An 18,705-nucleotide genomic window follows, 5' to 3' on the forward strand; every position below is an offset into this window, starting at 1 on the left:
TCAAATATGATCATTTTGACAAGATTTTAGAATTTAATTATGGTAAACTCATCACACTAATTTCATTTATTCTAATTTCTTCCTGCCCTCTTTTTTCTTATTTGTGGAATCTTGCCAGGAAGGGAATTTATGAAAGTGAGCAAAGGCTGTTTTCTAAAGGGAAAGAAGAATGAAATTAGCAAAGGATGACCCTAAAAATAGTAAAGGTGGTATGTGTTACAAATTAACTTAGTAATGTTCATCCTATTTTTACTTTAACATTATTCAGATTTTGAATCTAGAAGTTGTTTGGGAAACTAAATCTAGGAAATTAATCTGATACCTCACTGTACTTATGCAAACTGAGACACTATGGAAATTGTATATTTATGGAAAAAGAATGCTAGAAACACATGCATTCCAAAAATAACTACGGGATAAATATATGTACGTAAACACATCTTGGTATTATGTGTTAATCGCTTCTCGGCCTTTTGGCTAAGATCAAGTATGGTATTATGTGTTAGTAAAGACAATCTGGAATTTCTAAACTGCCATAAATCACTTATATTTTTTAAAAAATTAAGATAGTAAGTTGCTTTAATACTTTCCCAAGGCTATGCAAATTTTATAGATTAATTAATATTGAATGTAACACCAAGAACCCCTTTAACTCAATACTCATTGAATTTTGAGATAATTCAAGAACTGGAAGACCATGAGTTAATACTAAAAATATTTATTATAAAAATTATCACATTTCTCTGTACATAACTCAAAGACGAGAACAGAACTCATACATTAATAATCTATGTGGGCCTGAGCACTTAGTAGCCAACCACTAGAATCCTAAGGGTCTTGTATCTACTCCACAAAAACCAAAGTAGACTTTTTATTTACTTACACAGATGATGTAACTGAGTTACTACCTTTTCTTTTTTATTCACATTTTAGTATTTCAAAGATAGTTTGTAGTGTCTGGGTTAATTAATTAACTGCTCCAAATCTTTGGTAAATACAAATATTTACATGCAAACATATTTCACTCAAATTTCAATCAGAAACCGAAACAACAGACAACCCATTGCAAACAGTTTTGTGTAATTGGTAAGTGCACAGTCAAAGTCCCACCATCAAGAAAAGTCACGGTTGAGGACTTCTGGTGATTATATCTGAAATGCACAAGGAAAGGTTGAGGCCCCTCTTGCCACAACCAGAAGCACCATAACTCTTGAAGACCTAGCTTCTAGGTCATCACAACATGAAAGATAGATGTTAAATTCAACATACAAACAGTGCTGAGCAATGCAGAGTTCTAGGTTTCTTCCTATGTGCTAGCTTACACACGATTTAACACAGGTGAGTTTATTATCTCAAGATACATCGATTTCCTTGTAAGTGTGGGAGCCACTAAAAGAAGGTACACTGCTTTGAAAGACACCAATTCATCCTCTGGTCCATCATTTACTCATGAAAACACAAATCAATCCTTGGAATAGCTTGTGGGGAGAATAGGTAGATGCCCGCCTTCTGATTTCTTCCCTTTCTCTTTCCCTTACATCTTTCATTTCTTTATTCACTTCTTATCTAAGAGAGATTTGCCTGAATAGCTGCAGACCTGCAGAGTCTCAATTCTCTACAGTGCTGTCTGCATTACAGCTTTCACTCACGAGCTCTCACTCCCAGCGATTCTTGGATGAAAGCATCCTGGGCATGAGAACTTCTTACTTCCAGGTTATTTGTTTTTATAAAATGCTCCACAAAGTATTTAAATTCTAATGTTCTTGGGACATATGACAAGTGGAAAATGTTTAACAGCCATGTTAATGCTGGAGTGTACAGAATATAATCCAATGTAGCAACAATACCATTTTTAAAACTTAAGAAACGGATGCTTTTGCATTATCACCACTTCGTGGTGGAGAACAGTCTTAAACTCTACTGAGTTTAGGTGCCGAATAGGAGATTTCTCTCCCTAACAATAGTTTTTCCAACCTACTGTTTCATTTATAAGCAAAGTAAGGTAAGGTGTAGTTTTGCTGTCACTTTGGCAATTCTTTGCTCTCTACAATATCCAACTTCCTGAATTCGGTGCACCTTTCACAATTCACCCAAGACTGGGCACCTGGCAATAAGCACTGGCTTATTGCATGAAATAGGAATAGAAAAAGCAGCATGATAAAAGAGTAGTGATGATCAAAAGAGGCCCAATGTCTTGGCTGCAACTGTGAATAAAACGTTTTGATTCCTTCTTCCTCTTTTAACTACAGTGCCCAATATTTTAGTCACTGTCCCTTTCTCCCTGGGGCATATAAATCCAGTATCAATGAAATGTACATTTACATACATTTCTAATCACATAGTGTAAACTAAACTTCATCCATTGCACGGCAGGAAAATCTTGGTATCTTAACACTTGATACTCATCAAGTACCAGTATCTTTTGATACCAACAAGATGTTCTAAAATATCTTCCAATTGAAACTGCTAACATCTGTCTTCATTTTTACTCCTCTATGCCTACTGATAAGAGATGGAAAACAGGATCTGCAGTACACGGAAGAGTCATTCTACATTGCAGAACAAGGCTCCTATAGTTCTGCCCTGTCTTCTCCTGGGTCACGGAAACAAACACCATTCCTCACTGGATGAATGTTTCTGTTGCTGTGATCTGTTTTTGTGGAAACAAGACTTCACACACAAACGTTCAAGAAGCAACACTGCCCTAGACCCACTTTGATCCACAGAGTGTCCTGAATGTCCCTCTTCACATGGCCACTTTCTGCTTTGCCAGATTTTTTGGTTCCTTGCTTGGGATACACCAGTCGTCAGCTTCAGAACTCATCTGGTAATGTTTGAAAGCTGATTTATTAAAGACTGGGAGTTTTTCTATGGACTCAGAAGACAAAGCCTAAAGAAAAGGGAAAAAAATATCAGACCAAAGAAATTATGGTGGCATGATCTGCACTTTAAGTAATTATTTGAAATTCATTCAAAGGTAAGTATTTAAAATATTCAAATACACTCACCTCACTCATTTATAGTAAGAATCCATTAATATCTACCATGTGTTAGGCACTTTATAGAACAAAGCTAAACACTATTTCCACTCAATAGGTGCTGAAAATAGTACATATGTAATTACAATTTATGGAACAGAATTTATGTTCCATATTTACACATGTCCTTTGGATACTGTTGGTAAGACAGAACTGAACAGCAAAACTATTGCTTCCAATAGTTTGAATCTGTGATAAAGTGAGCATCTTAATCTGATATTATTAATTTATTAAGAAGCTCTTTCCCATTGGTTTAAAGATTTTATGGCAATTTCAGAAAGGTGCAGCTAACTATTTCTGACAAAGTCCGTTTGGCATTTAAGTCAAAAGCAAAATGGGAACCCAGAAGCTTCATGTTTCAGTTGTTTTATTGGTAAATATGTTTTCAGTTGAAATAGTTGGCAAATGATTAACAGAATCAGGACAGTGATCTTCACAAATAAATTGAAACCTAATTTCAAATAGAAAGATACATGCCCCAGGTTTTAAAGTTCAAATAGGAAATGTCTGGCATCCTGCTGACAGTGTGAGCAGTCAGATTTCCTTTCCTTGGGTTTCTAATAAGGTCAGATTAAGGTCTTGAGTGTCTTGATTTCTGTTGTTTTGTAGGCTAGAACTTTATTAACATTTATTTTTCACAAGTTTCAGTAATACAAAAATACATCTACTCTCTCAGATGCCAAGAGGAAGTTGCCATAAAAAATTGATATGAGCGTGTTGTCACTCTGAAACTTTGGTATTCTTCTTGGGAAACAACTTCACTTCATGTTAGGCAATAAGGTCTAGCTTTCTCTTTAGTGAGTTACCATAAAAATGATTTGTGCTTACACATTCAAATTGAAAATAGAATGAATGACTTGTGGTCACATATTTGCATTAATTCAGCTTAAGGAATTCACTCTTGACAATAGAACTCAGAACTGTCAAAGAAATAATCATCTTAGAAACAGGATTTTTTTACTGAATTCAAAGAATACCTTTAAGTAGATGACAGCATCTGTTCCATATCCTGACAAAGAGTAGAGATTCAGATCTCCTTGAAAGTATTTGGCATACAGGCGAGAAATGGGCAAGCCATAACCAAAACCAGCCTAGAGGGAGGAAAATCAGTCATTAGTATAGAAGTGGAGGTGACTGGTGGAATATAAAATGCAAGAAAGAGTTATGATCCTCATTGATGCTTAGGTCTTAGAACCTAATAAGTAAATATCTTCTGCTTCCAATCGGGGACCCCTTGTAGCATTCTTTTTCACCTTGTTTCGCTTGATTTCTTATTTTTTCTCATGTTCCCCACATGTAATTTAACTAGATTGATTAATTTGTCTAAACTCTTCTTAGTGGTCCTCGCCCTACATTTAGAACTAGGAGGCTGGGATGAATTTAGCCATATGACTGGTCTTACCAGAGGAGCATTCCGGGAATTATCCATCACAGGTGTTGGCGCTGTGGAGTATGTGTAACTGAAGAGGCGGTCAGTAATCCTCAGTGGAACACCACCTCCTCTGTCAGAAATCTGATAGAAACAAGTCATCAGAACTACACAACAAAAACAATGCACACTTGTTTATATAAAAAGCCTTTCCTTCACTCTGAGTCATCTGATATACAGGATTTTGATCCATTCTCCAAAATATGGAGCCTTATTATTACTGACCCTTAAAAAATTCTCTCAAGAAAAAGCCAAAGAAAAGATAGACAACAGTTACCTTAATTGTAAGGTCTTCTTTTCCCAAGACAACAATCACTTCAATTGGCGTAAGGGAAGGGCAGTTTTCCTGGTGTTCAACTGTTGCTCTCATTGCATTCTAAGGAAAAAGAAAACCATAAGGAATTCAATGGCAGAAGAACGAGGAACAATAAAGGACTGTTTTTTATGCTTAAAATAAGAGCTGCACAGAGGGTAATTCAAAGTTTCTATTTTTTTAAGTTCGTGGTAAAACAGCTCCGTAAATAGCCATTTATGAATGTGTCATACAGTACGTATAATGAAAAATATTCACTTAGCATGTAATATAGCTCCTGGGAGTAATGTCTAATGGAAAAACAATTTCTGCTAGCTGTCAGGTTCTTATTTGTAAGCTTAATTTAAATGTAGAAATTGGTTTTTATAGTCCATTTCCTAGCTTCCCCTTTTCCGTCTTTCCATTACATTTTCTATCCAAGCACCAAAGACTATTATGTAACAAATGAACAGTGAATCATTGAACCAATTTATTGGCTTTTATAAAATTTGCTGGAAAAGGTTGTTACTGTTTAAAAAGGTAGTCAATAATTCTAAGTTAAATTTCAATTTGCCTTTGATTTGCATCTTAACTTTTACCAGGAAAGGCAACCAACTCTATGAGTTGGATCATTCAATTTAAAATAAACCAAATCAATGGAAAAGTATCTTTCGTCCTTCAGCACACAATCAACTAAAATATGTTTTCAGCCTACTGGCTAAATGACTTGTAGATAAATAGTGCTGGGTTATTTAACCCATTCTCATCTCTAACCACCTCTTTATGTCATCTGCTTTCTGGTTTCTATATAATAGTTAAATTTTAGTCATTACCTGAAGTGAAATAAAATAGATCAGATGTCTGTAGTTCAATCAACACTTCATTAGAGCATCATAAAACAGTAAATTCTGAAGAGTTATAGTTTGCTTTTTTTTTTTTAAGCCTTCCTCTTCTCCTATCTAGGGAACTCTGGGAAAATATCACAAAACTTCAGATGTTTCTTTTGTTTTTTTTCTGTTTTAGTGTGACATTAGCATCCATGAGAGAACTGATTCTTGGCATTGGGTTACCCCAGTGGGGAACATCAGAATCCTCTGAAAGTTTGTCAGAAATACAAATTCTCAGAATTATAGATTCTAAACTCTAGGACAGAGCCTGGGCCTATGGGTTACAGCAAGCCCTCCAGGAGAAAGTAATGCAGGCTAAAGTTTGAGAAGCATTTTTCTCTAGCCTTGCTGGTATGGGATAGGAACCAGGATTTCCAGCTCGCTCACTGGAAATTCAGAATGTCAGGCCCTAGCACTGACCTAATGAATCACATTTTGGATTTTAACCAAGTCTCTATGTCATTCTGTACGTTAAAGTAGATCATTGGAGGTGCTGGCTGCTCTCTGAGTGTATTCTAGACTCAGAATGTGGATGGATCACTGATAGTAACTCTGGATTTGAGTCTTTGTGTTTTGAGCTGGAAAAGCCTGAGGAGATAGAGGAAGGCAGCTTTATTCACTGGTGCTTTTTGGACACTTGGAAAATAATGGGAGCATTCTAAATCATGACATGTCCTGAATCAGTTTGTGCATTCTAAAACATATATTGGTGTTACTGTGAAGTGCATGTACTTTTGCAAATATTACCTGTGTTACTTCTTTCTGTTCCAAGCACTGAACTATGCTTAGGAGAAGCTATTGAGGCTGTGGTTTAGAGAGGAATGATGAAGGAAATAGAAATATACCTAGTGAACTATTTTAAAGACAAAAATCACAATTATTATAGATAGTCATACCTTGAATAATTCAAAGAGCATATGATGAAGGTGAGACGGAACATACACAATGTTAATTGGTTGGCCTGGAGATTTAACTAGAAAAATAAAATTTATTTAGACTTGAGAAACAAGACATATTTCACTAAAATAAACCTCCATATGTATTTGACTAATAGTTTAGATTTTAAACAAGGTTTGTAATAGTTTCCATCCTTCCTACCCAAAAATTCTCCTGTAAAACTTTTCTACCAGTAGTAAAGACAACTGGCTTATTTTTAAAATGCTATTCAGTTGCTACTTAGCACTCTATAAGTAATTTTTACATTTCTAATGTATGAAGTTGAATAAAGTGTGAAACAATGATACTATAAGTTGGATTATGTGGATTGTTTCTATTTTCAACATGCTTGTACTGGAGAATTTCAGATTTTAAATTACATTCATTTTAAGAAAAGAGAAAGAATGTTGCTTACATTATAACCTTGAAATTAATTCTAACTACAATTTTTGAATTTTCATGCATGGTAAAATAATATATCTGAGGGGTTTTTGGTATGCTTTAACTTCACAAAAAGGGTAAAGAAAACAGAGAAACAAAAACCTCATGATACTGTGTGAAAAGAAAAATAGAAGTGTTATTCTTTGGTATCCTAGCCTTGGCAAAGTTTGATTCAAAAACACAGGGCCTAGGACAATCCCCTCTGTGTTTTATCAGACAGTTCCAGCAGTTTATCTACAAGTATTATGCAACAATGCCATTTATATTTAGAGATGTTTTTTGATCTTTGTACTCTGAATTTAGTTAAGCATTCACCCACATTTGTTTGACCCCAATCTGTGAGTTAAATTACTGTACTCCTAATTCAAGCAAGTTGATTTTAATTCTTGACACTGATAAAAATTGTTACTTGGAAAAGATGTTTACTTTGAATTACACAAGGAAGGTTGTTCTAATTTCTGTACACTGCTTTGCTTTGAGATATAACTATCTACCCAGAACAGGACAGGATAGGAAAAGAATAGTGCCTTTCAATGGTCATGTAATCACTTCGGTATGGGGAGAACCTTGGTAGATACCCTAGCATTGAAGCTTTTAAAGTATGTTCTTTTGGGCCAGGGATACAGCTCAATGGCATAGCGCCTGCCTGGCAAACACAAGGTCCTTAGTTCAATTGCTGGTACTAAAAAAACAAAAACAAAAACAAAAACAAACCAAAAACCCAACCAAACAATAACAACAAAAATAAAGTATGTTCTTTCAAACAGTGTATATATTCATAGTACATTTTTTATTGTGATAAGAGCATTAACATGAGTTCTACTCTCTTTAACAAATTTTAAATGCACAATTCAGTGTTGTTAACTATAGGTACTACATTGTTACAGTAGATCTCTAAAACTTATTTATCTTGCATAATTGAAACTCTAGACCTGTTGAATAGCAAGTCTCCATTTCTCCCTCCCTCTAACCCCTGGCAGCTGCTACTTTACTTTCTGCTTCTGTGTGATTATTTTGGATGTCTCATGTACATGGAATCATGCACTAGCTGTCATTCTGTGACTAACACATCTCTTATAGTGCAATTTAAAGTATTTTTGTTTCTAGGTGTTGTGAATAACCTTTGTGGAAGATATTTCCAGTGCTAAATGTTTTCCCTATTTCCGAATTCCTTACCCTTCACATCCTATAATAACTAATCTTTCTTTGACTGAGATACTCGAACTTAGTTGCTCTTTAAATCTCAACTTATTTGTTCAAATTATCTTTTAGGAATTATCATTAGTAGCTGAATATGCACAAATGGAGCTTTCCAGTTGTGAGAAGTATTGAGAAAAGGGGGTTCAAGTACATAAATAAATTTTAGGCAAGTTCACAGGAGAAGAAAGTATTTACAAAAGTATGATTCATAAAAAAATAATTGCACTGGAATAGTACTGAGTTTCCTATAGATTAAAGCACATGTTATTCGTAGCTTACCATTCAATTGTGTGAGTTTCATTTCTGGAGATGTTAAATAGTACTGTTCACAGAGCATCTTTGAACAGTCAAAGGCATCTGGAATACATAACATTTCACAATAATGAAGTGATTTCATGACAATTGTGGTTTTCAAGCGATTGTCTATGTGTGTGCTACCCTTAATCTAAAGCATTTGCTAGAATACGGGTTTATGTATATGGAAGCTGTCTTTTTAACGCTTTATTGAAAACTAATACTTAGTCGATTCTAGCTCTAGTAATAGGAATATGTGCACTTTGCAGATCATATATAATATGTAAGTATATGGCATCTTAGCCATTCATGTTTAAGTTTTTCTTAATATTATAAATTAGTGTTTTTATTCCTAATTCTCAAAAGCAAAGGAACTTGATGGAACATTTATAAAAATATAAATGAAGTGCTGTGAACATAAATTCATTCAGAGTCACCTTGATTACAGATATGACAATCACATATTATATGGTTTCCAAAAGGATCAACAGAAATCTAGACATTACCTTGGACCACTGCTGCCACGTCACAGTTTGGATCAATGCTTCCAATATGGGTTGGGTTTCCTGTCTTCTCATCACTAAATATAAGAACTGTTGACAAATAAAAACAAAACACGTTGTTACTAAAAATCAGGATAATGATTGGAGCTACCATTGAGAAAGAACTGTGACCCCTGGTGAACGGGACATGTACTTGTAGCATGGCTCATAATCTGCAATCACATCTATATAATCACGATCCTGATAAGCTCACTTACTGTGCTGGTTCATTAGCATCCGGGTAGAAATGCGGTTCATGTAAAATCGATCCAAGAAGTACTGGAGGTTTTGACTGGTGACTGGGTCAACTGTACAGGCATCTTTATACTCTATGATTCCTTGTGCCATCGTAGGGACTACGTTATGGTGTCTATTTCGAACTGTGATGAGCGTATCTACAAATCTAAGCCATTAGATTTACAGTTAGTGAAAGGTAAGCTTCATTCATTTCTTGTTTTTAGATTGCTTCAAAGAAGGATTCTTCTAAATAAATCAAATGATAAAATGGCTGGGTGAGCTTTATTAGGGCTCTTAGTAAGGATTCCTCTCCTACGCGAGAGGAGATAGTTTCACAAATAGATACGTTTTGTTTCTAGGTTGAAAACATGAAAACTACCAGATCTGTGGCCAGTGCATTCATTATAAACTGTTCGTTTAGCCTTTTCTTTAAAAAAAAAAAGGCAAAAATCACTTTTGAATATCATTGTGAAAAAAATCTCAAAAATTCTTGTTAGATTTAGAAAAAATTCTTTTTTGGGTAGTTAGAAACTGCCAGTTACTCTGAAAGAACGTGTACAATCTACAATGACATTGAAATGTTTTAAAATTTTGTAATAGTAAATTCTCCTGAAAAATCTCATTAATCCTAAACTTAAAGTAAAAGTGGAATTCCTTGCAGGAAAAGGGGAACACCAAATTGTCTATATTTTTACATACTCGGCATCAAGTTTTCAATACCATGATTCTTTATGTCTAAAAACACAATAGAGCAAAATTTGTCATCTGTAAGGGGATAGTTATTTATTATTCAGGGTTGCAGCCCCTTTAATTTAGGGCTAACCATTTGGGGCATACGCTTAGGAGTATGTCAGCGAACAGCCAAGGTTTGAAACGTTTATTCCAATGCATAGAGCTTACTCTGATAAGGCTTTTTGGTCATCTGGGCTTTTCTCATGGAATTCCACCAAGTCCATTAGGCTCTGGATATACCTGCAAAGCAACAAGGGTGCTTTATTATAACGTCAATAGATCCAAATGGTTGAAAACGAAATGCCTTTTTGAAATGATCTGAAGAAAGACAGCAAGCATTATGTCTGAAATGAAAACTTTCCTTCAGAACACTAGGAAGGTTACATGTCATAAATTTAAAATCTACAACTTTTCTCAACTTTCTAATGTAAAATTTAATTTAAAGTGCCTCTTCAAACTGTTCCAAGTCGTATTCAGTTCCCTAACCATTTTGACAAATATTTTTTTTTATAGTAAAAACCTTTAGAAGTATATTTTTTTTTTTAAAAAATAGGCTTCATATTTTTCCACTATAAGAAGAGAAGAACAGGTGGATAGAAAAGTATGGGCCACAGCAGGAAATTCTACAGTTTGAGTCTGTGTTTCTGCCTCTAACTTCCTTATGAGTGTGGAACACATATATTTCTTGACTTAGTGAACAAATAGCTGTGCAGTCAGTGGACTAGGGTAAGGTCTTGGTATGTGTGCTTTAGTGTACATCCCAATTCTGTTCTCTGAAAAATCTGCTTTTCTGGGCTACCTACTTTCTCTAAGCATCAGTATCCTTACCTGTAAAATGAGATTATAGTCACAGTCACTGACTACTAGCTGTGTACTAAGTGCTGTTCTAAGCTTTTCTTAATGGACTACCTCACTCATACTCAAACATCCATTTGAGACTTATAATTTATCCTCCTTCCTGAGAGAATTGAGGCATAGAGAGTTTCAAGCACTTGCCAAAGAGTCCACAACTAAAGAGTGACAGAGGCAGAATTTGACTACTTCCTAAGCAGTACCCATCTGAATCACTTCTAGGCATAGAGTATCTTTTATAATGTCAAACTCTGTCTTTTATTATGTAAAATACAAAATTAAAACTGCACATGAGCATTATTTTCCGAATCACTTCCTAAAAGAGAATTATATTGTAAACGAGTCTAGTTTTACAGGTTAAAAAAAAAAATCTCTTTCTAGGGTCTCTTTCTAGTGGCAGAAGTGCTTGTCTGGTAAGCACAAGATCTTGAGTTCAATTCTCGGTACCAAACAAAAAAAAAAATCTCTTTCTAGCTTTACAACTGCCCTAATGATAACTTACCCAGAGTAAATAAATTTTTTTGCATCTTCTGAAAGTATTTACTGTGTAGACCACCTGTCTCCCAGTTATGGAATTAATATAAGAAACCATACTCAGATAACTTTAAAACTACAGACTTCAAAAATGATTCACCACTTACCAGCTTTTAACCAACTGTACCGAAGAGGTATTCACTAATCGATCAGGAAGGATATCAATTTCCTTCAGGATATTGGCTAGCCTCACAGGCAATTCTTGTCTCAAAAATGCAAAAGAAGTCCTTTCACATGCATTGTGCGAACCTATAATAAATGAGATTTATTTAGTGTTTGGAAAGCAATACATCTAAATGAAATATTCAGAAATCATAAACTATCAAATATTGAACGTACACGCATAGAAAGTTATATGTCACCCTTAGTTGGGTTACTGTTTATGAGTAATTGAGGAGCAGGTGTCTTTATAGGCTTCTTCTGTCTTCTTTTTTGAAAAATTGAAAATTATTGTTTCCTGTTTTCATGGAAATTATTGTTTCCTGTTTTCAAGGAATATTCACTTCCAAGAAGGCAGAAATCCCATAGGTCTTAGTATTTATGAAAAAGTGCAGGAGTCAGTGACCCCTAAAATATCGCCAATACGATGTCCTTCAATGGGTCTTCACGTGCCAAAGGAGTGGGAAGAGACGAAGCCGGGGTCGTGACGTTTGTACAGTGGCGGTAAACAACATCACTTTTAAACACTTGACGCTGTTTTTTAAGATCTTTGCGGCAAGTGTATAAATATTTTCAACAGTCATACAAATATTTGGAAAATCAGAGCGGTTATAAGACAAAGAAGACTGTTGGGAATTCGAAGTGAAGTCCCCTGTGCAGAGGTAGAGGGTGGTTAAGGGATAAAATCTATTGATTTGTGGCTACTTTATAATCTTAAGCATCTTCTCCCAGAAATACCACATTGTGAAGGAGGAGACCAAGTTTCTAGTCCATGGTGACTGAAAGCGAAATTTTATGACTCCAAGATCCAGGCAAAACAGAAGAAAAAAGATGAGCTGAAGCCACCCAGCTGCAGCAGGGTTGTCGGGGGCCTTGACCTGCACCCCAAAACGTCTGCAAGCAGGTACATCGTGGAACAGGCCTGGGCTCAGCAGCAGAGGGGTCCCTGGTTGGTGTTTCCCCGAAGCCCAGCCCTTCCAACCTGGGGCCCCAAAGTCGGGGGCCGGCCCGCACCCCCGGGGCCACCCTCCCGCTCTGCGCCCCGCTCACCGAAGTCCAGCAGCTGCTTCATGGACAGCGGGGACGGGCTGTAGCGCGAGAAGAGCTCGACCTCCCGGGGCACCAGGCCGGCGCCGCTCAGGGAGCCGGCGCTGCGCACCACGAAGCGGGCAGCCTTCATCCTGATGCCCTGGGCAGGAGCGCGCGCAGAACCGGGCAAGGGAGCGCACAGGTGCAGTGCGGGCGCGGGTGCGGGTGCTGCGCCGGGTCGCAGGTGCAGGGGCTGAGACTCGGTCTCCCGGCACCCGCGCGCCGCCTTTTATTTGTCCCGCTGTGCTCTCACCCCAGCGCCAACCCGGAGGCGTCCCCGGGACTGGCAGACACTTCCAGAACTTGGGGCCACGCCAATCGCTGGGGAGGAAGAACTTTAGGCCCCGCCCCCCGACGTGCTTCCCGCAGAATGGCCTGGCACAGTGACCGCGGAGGGCCTGGCACGGCCGCCCGGGGCTGTGAGGGTAAAGGGTGGGAAGGAGGCCAGCAGCATTTAGCCGGAGCGGACAGCCAGACAAGGTGGACTCTGGATCGGTCTCCGAGGACCCGGCCCAGGTGGCGTGGGCGGGGGCCAGCCCCGGCTTGTCCTTGTTTACAACTCCCAAGCTGTCTCAATGTCACGCATTCCAGACCGGGACCAGAAACAGGTTGCAAGAAGGGGGCCGCCGAGAGCTCCTTGGTCGTTGCTCAGAGAGGACTTTTGCACTAGCCAATCAGCAGCGAGCAAAAGTATGGGCGTCCTTGCCATTGGACAGCGGAAGGACTGAGCAATTGAAAGTTTTCCTGGTGATTCACCAGCGGCGAGAAGAACTCCGCGGAACTGGCCGTTCTTTTTGCTTCACTTTAGGAAAGAATCCCACGTACTTTTATCGTGTGATGAGACGGATCAGTTCGCCTCCAGAACACTAATTCTGTTCATTAAAAACGTCACAAAAACGGACCAATCTATCACTTTGACTGCTTTTTTCTCCCATAGAGAATGTCCCACTGTCTGAATTGTGCTTCCTTCAGATCTTGGCGGGAGCCTTTCGATGCTATCTGCACAAACTAACCCCTCCAAGACGTCTTCCCTCATTGCTGCTTACGCCTTCCAGGTCTTTGTCACTTACCAAGTTACAACATACTATAATTCTGTAGGTTCTTGTGCCTCCCTGATCCCCTCCCCCAAAAGAGATCAGAGTAGAGATAGCTTCTGATGCACCTTTGTGGTTCCTACCCGATGTTGTTACTACTCAGTACTTGTTAGGTTAGTGCAGTGGTTGAAACACATTATCTTAGCAAAAAAACCTCTGATTCTACCTCCTTTCCCACTCTAAAGGGACTGCGGAATGAAGCCACAGTGCTTGGGGAAGCTGGCGCTTGGTTTCAGATTTAATGAATGGGAACTAAAGATGCTGAGATGGTGGTCTGTTATTAAAACAGAAAGCAGCAAACCCTTTGCTGCCTGTCCCTGCTTTTGACAAGCACATTGAGGGAATCTGAAAGTCATAGGTGATCCTGACTCTATTGCTGCCTTTCTCTAGAGATCTCAGTGAGTAACCAGACAGAGCTTTAGGTTATGTCTCAAGTACAAATTCTCTGAGAACCGGACTCCCATACTTGCTGCCTATGTGACTTTTCCGTTAAAGTGTTAATGAACATTAGTTTTACTTTTCTCAAGTCCATCTCCCATCAGTCCTGGCTGACTCCATCTTTTGTTTGACCTGGATGGCGTAACCTGTTAGCTTTCCTACCATTTCTTCTTTTGCCTATCCATTACCCATAGATTGTCCAGGATTTGTGACTTCCCTTTTTGCTCAAATATTTTGCTTGAAACTATAAGAAACAGCTCCGTGAACAGCTCACTATTCATAATCTTCCACTGAGGGTGAGCGTGGGTCCTTAAGGATGTTGATAGGTGATCCTGGGGTGAATTAAAAGTCTACTATACATGGGAGAGACATAAAAGCTAAATACCATAAAGATGTAGCAACTTAAAATACAACCATTCAGGGTGAATCAGTTGTGGGAACATGAGCAAGTTTCTAGTAGAATCTCCACTTGTACAAAGGTTTTGATACCACTGTAATTTCCAATTTGTTCTTATAACCATTTAGCTAATATTTACATGACTTTATGAAGCATGGACATATATTCAAAAAGCCAAAAGACTAAATAGACTGTTCTTGATGAAGTAAGAGAGTTTAAGATTAAAAATCTTTCTTTCTCTGGATTACATCCTAAGGACAGAAATAAAGGGTACATTTCTTAGCATGTGCGGCAGCAGGAGTAGGTAAAGTATATATTACAAAGATTCATACTTTAATCTTCTGAGGGAAAGTAGTGGAATCGTACAGCAGTACACAGTGGACTAGCTTAGGAAAGTCCCGTTTCCTCAAGTCCATTGAGTGTTCAGCCTATGTGCATGGCGTGATGAAAGATCAGGTGGAGTCATCCCAGTCCCAGAGATAACTTAAGGGCAGAAGTGAACTGAGGTCACCAAAATGTCTCCATGATAGCCTATCCAATAATATTTACCAGGTTACTGTCATAGTGCATTGCGTTTCCCTATGTCATCTCGGTATGATGGGAACTCTTATTATAATTGGCAACATTGATGGTGGCTGAGCTGGAATGGTCAGGTCATGTTGTTCACCTAGTTGGCTAAGATGTCATGTGTTACCATGATTAGAGAGTAGCCTGGGAAGAGAGTGGCATTTCTGTTCTCAAACTGACTACAGATCTTGGAGCTGGTTCAACTGGAGCAAAGGTGAAGCTAAAAGAGCATTTGGGGACAACTGGTATGAACAAATACATGTGTTTCTTTGTGTAAAGCCCGACTGTTCTGGGGGACGAGCACCACTGCTCTGTTGTCTGAGTAGCTCTATGGTCTCATAACTCAGCCCCAATCATAAATTTGAGAGATGAAGTTTCACAAGAGAAAGGCATTTTATTTGTAAAGAGGAAAAAGGAAGGAGGAAGGAGAAGATAGATAGCTACCCTGATAAGAAGGAATCAGGATAAGGGACTCTGGAAAGATGGAGGACTTGTAAGCCCTTTGTTTTTAGCTGTTTTTATGGGAGGGGTGAGTGACTTCTTTCCTTCTACTTGTCATAGGTGGACTGGCTTTTGGGCACTTTTGCTTAAGGTCATTTTTTGGTGGTTTATGTTTAGCTTCCTTTTGTCTGTTTGCTTGTCTTTTATGTACATTTTAAGGCCTTATCTTTGGGGTGAGAGCTAGCTGGCAAGGGGGTACCTTATTTATGGTTAGCTTAGAGTTAGTAAGGGGTGTGTGGATAGCTATTGTACTTTATAGTGATACTAGAGTGATTACACATGTATAAGTGTCTATGTTAGTGCATAGGTGTGAGAACATATTGTCTTTTTTGTTTTTTGGTTTGGTTTTTCTCCGGTACCAGGAACCGAACTCACGACCTTGCGCTTGCCAGGCAGGCGCTTTTGCCGCTGAGCTAAATCCCCAGCCCCAAGAACATATTGTCTTAAAGTTGGTCAGCCACCCCCTTTGTTTTATCTGTATTTTATTGGAGGTAGAGGCAGCTTAGCATTTGTGCACCTGGCATTTTCTGTCTTACCTGTCAGCTCTTTTTTCAGTGTCTCAGTGCAAGTCTCAAGACTATTTGTCTTTTTTTTAAAAAATCTTTTTAAAAAATCCCTGTCTTTGATTTATTTTTTAAGGAAACCCCTCTAATAAAGTTTGTTTTTAGCTCTTTTTAGTCAGGATTAGCTAGAAGACCTAAGGACGCTCCTATTATATATTTTTTTGTCTACAGATCCCTATTCCTACAAAACCATGGAAAGACCCCTATTTAATGCTGGGAAATGTAATCAAAAGTTCCCCCTTGCAGACAGTGCTGAAGAGAGAATCCCTGCTTGAGATATCCTAATTTTTTGAAGTTTTCAGGTACACTGTTACCTTATATTAAACAACTCTATTTGGCTTCCATGGCAAAATTTAGTAATATAAAGCTACCAGTTAATTTTTAAGAATGCAATCGCACTTTTGCTGGAGGACAGGCAGTGGCCAATTTGACAAAATGCATCAGAACCCTTAAAGAGAAGCCTACTTAACTTTTTAATCTTTAGAAGTATTTCCAAGGAACCAATTAAAAATATACATAACAAGATCTCTAAATCTGTGAAAGAAAGATTAACAGATTTGACATAAGGTTAAAATCTGCACAGCAAACTTAGAGAAAACATTCACAAAATATGTAACACAAAATGGTGATTTGAGAGATGCCTGTCTCCGCAAGAACAAAGTGTTTATGATCTGCTCTGTCACGGAGATTGAAGACTTGCAGAGGAAATAGGCATCATCAAAGCATTTGACCCAGAAATCACAGAGCTATGAAAAATGCACATAAGGAATAAAATAGGCTTGAACTATCTTGGATTCAGTGGTCAGAGATGGTCTGTCTGAGAAAATGACAATGCATCGAGGTGGAGGCAGCCTTCTACTGGGGATGACGGGGAATACTGATAAAATTATATTGGTAAAAATGGTGGGGGAAGCATGGGCCAAATGATTCCTTGGCCTCTGATGTTTCTTATAATTAATGCTAACCTAGAGGATGGCTGGAACAAGAAGCTGGACTGCATGGCTTGGTGGGTTCAGCATCTGCTCTCAAGTACCCTGACTCACAGTGAGTGGATGATGGAAACAACAGCCAGTTATTTTTAACAAACTAATGAGACTTTAGCTTAATAATCAAGAGAAAAAGCTGAACTTAAATGCTTTAAAATAGCAGTCCATAGGAATGTTTAATCAGTGCCATGTTGGTTTTGATGATGTTAGCTGATAGTGACAGCACCAGCACAATAATGCCATACTTGCTCAGGGATGTTAGAAAGAAGAAGAGTCTATATATGTGATAGAAGACTTCCACTAGAACTCTGAGGACTGACTAAGGATGATCTTAGAAGGATGGAAAAGGTTTTAGAAAATTATTGGTATGTGATGAGGAAGATGGCCCAAGTCTTGTCAAAAGTACAGCTGTTGAAGCTGGGGATATATGAGAAAAGTAATGACTAGTTTAGTCTGGCTGCTGTCTACAGCACCTTGGGACCGTAAGGGATGGGAGAGTGTGCTCTGTGATCAACTTTATTAATAGTTCAATTGAACTTTATTGAATATCTGTCATGCACCAGGCACTATGATAGCTGCTAGGGAAAAAACGGAAAAAAAGCAGTGTACGGCTTCAAATACAGTACAGGAAAAAGACACGAGTGATCTTAAAAAAATGTGTGATGTAGTATGTTACATTTATTGATTTGCATATATTGAACCAACCCTGCATACCTGGAATGAATTCTACTTGGTCATGGTGTATAATCCTCTTCATGATCTGCTGCTTTCTGCTTGCCAGTATCTTATTGAGGATTTTTGTATCTATGTTCAGTAGGGAGATTGGTCTGTAGTTCTCTTTTTTTTTGGTTGGATCCTTCTCTGGTTTTGGCTTCAGGGTAATACTTGCTTCCAGGAATGAGTTTGGGAGTACTGTTTTCCTTTCTATTTCAGTGAAGAGTTTGAGAAGCAATGGCATTAAATCTTTTCTAAGTTTCTTGTAGAACTCAGCTGTGTATCCATCAGGACCTGGAATTTTCTTTGTGGTAGGTTTTTAATTACATTTTCAATTTCATTGACTGATATTGGATTATTTGGAATTTTTATATTGCTTGATTCAGCTTAGGTAGTTCATATGTGTCCAGAATCTGTCCATTTCATTTGTTCTCCATATGATTAGAAAAAGTTTCTTGAAGCAGGCATTAATGATCTTCTGGATTTCTGCAGTATCTATTGCGATTTCACCCTTTTCATTCCAAAGGTCAATAATCATGTGATCATCTCAATAGATGCAGATAAAATATCATTTCACAAAGTCCAACACCCATTCATGATAAAAAAAAACTCTATAGAAAATTGGAATACATGGTATTTACCTCAATCTAATAAAAGCCATCTATGACAAACCAACAGCCCACATCATACTAAATGGTCAAAAACTGAAAGCTTTCACTCTGAAATCAGGAACAAGATAAGGATCTCCACTATCACCACTCCTTCTGGAAACATTAGCCAGAG

General features: G+C 38.0%; 1 protein-coding gene across 1 annotated transcript; it reads right to left on the bottom strand.

The window, feature by feature from the left end:
* Positions 1-702: 702 nt before the first annotated feature.
* Pdk4 (pyruvate dehydrogenase kinase, isozyme 4) lies at positions 703-13,219 on the bottom strand. Its single transcript, XM_005388066.2, has 11 exons — positions 12,624-13,219; positions 11,522-11,663; positions 10,197-10,268; positions 9,278-9,462; positions 9,024-9,110; positions 8,503-8,580; positions 6,543-6,619; positions 4,745-4,843; positions 4,441-4,551; positions 4,016-4,129; positions 703-2,890 (listed from the first exon to the last, which is right to left on the bottom strand). Exons 1-11 carry the CDS (start codon positions 12,751-12,753, stop codon positions 2,747-2,749), a joined length of 1,239 nt encoding a protein of 412 aa, XP_005388123.1. The 5' UTR covers positions 12,754-13,219; the 3' UTR covers positions 703-2,746.
* Between the last annotated feature and the right edge of the window lie 5,486 nt (positions 13,220-18,705).

The sequence above is a fragment of the Chinchilla lanigera genome, unplaced genomic scaffold (assembly GCF_000276665.1).
Source record: "Chinchilla lanigera isolate Chin_1 unplaced genomic scaffold, ChiLan1.0 scaffold00031, whole genome shotgun sequence".
Taxonomy (NCBI): Eukaryota; Metazoa; Chordata; class Mammalia; order Rodentia; family Chinchillidae; genus Chinchilla; species Chinchilla lanigera.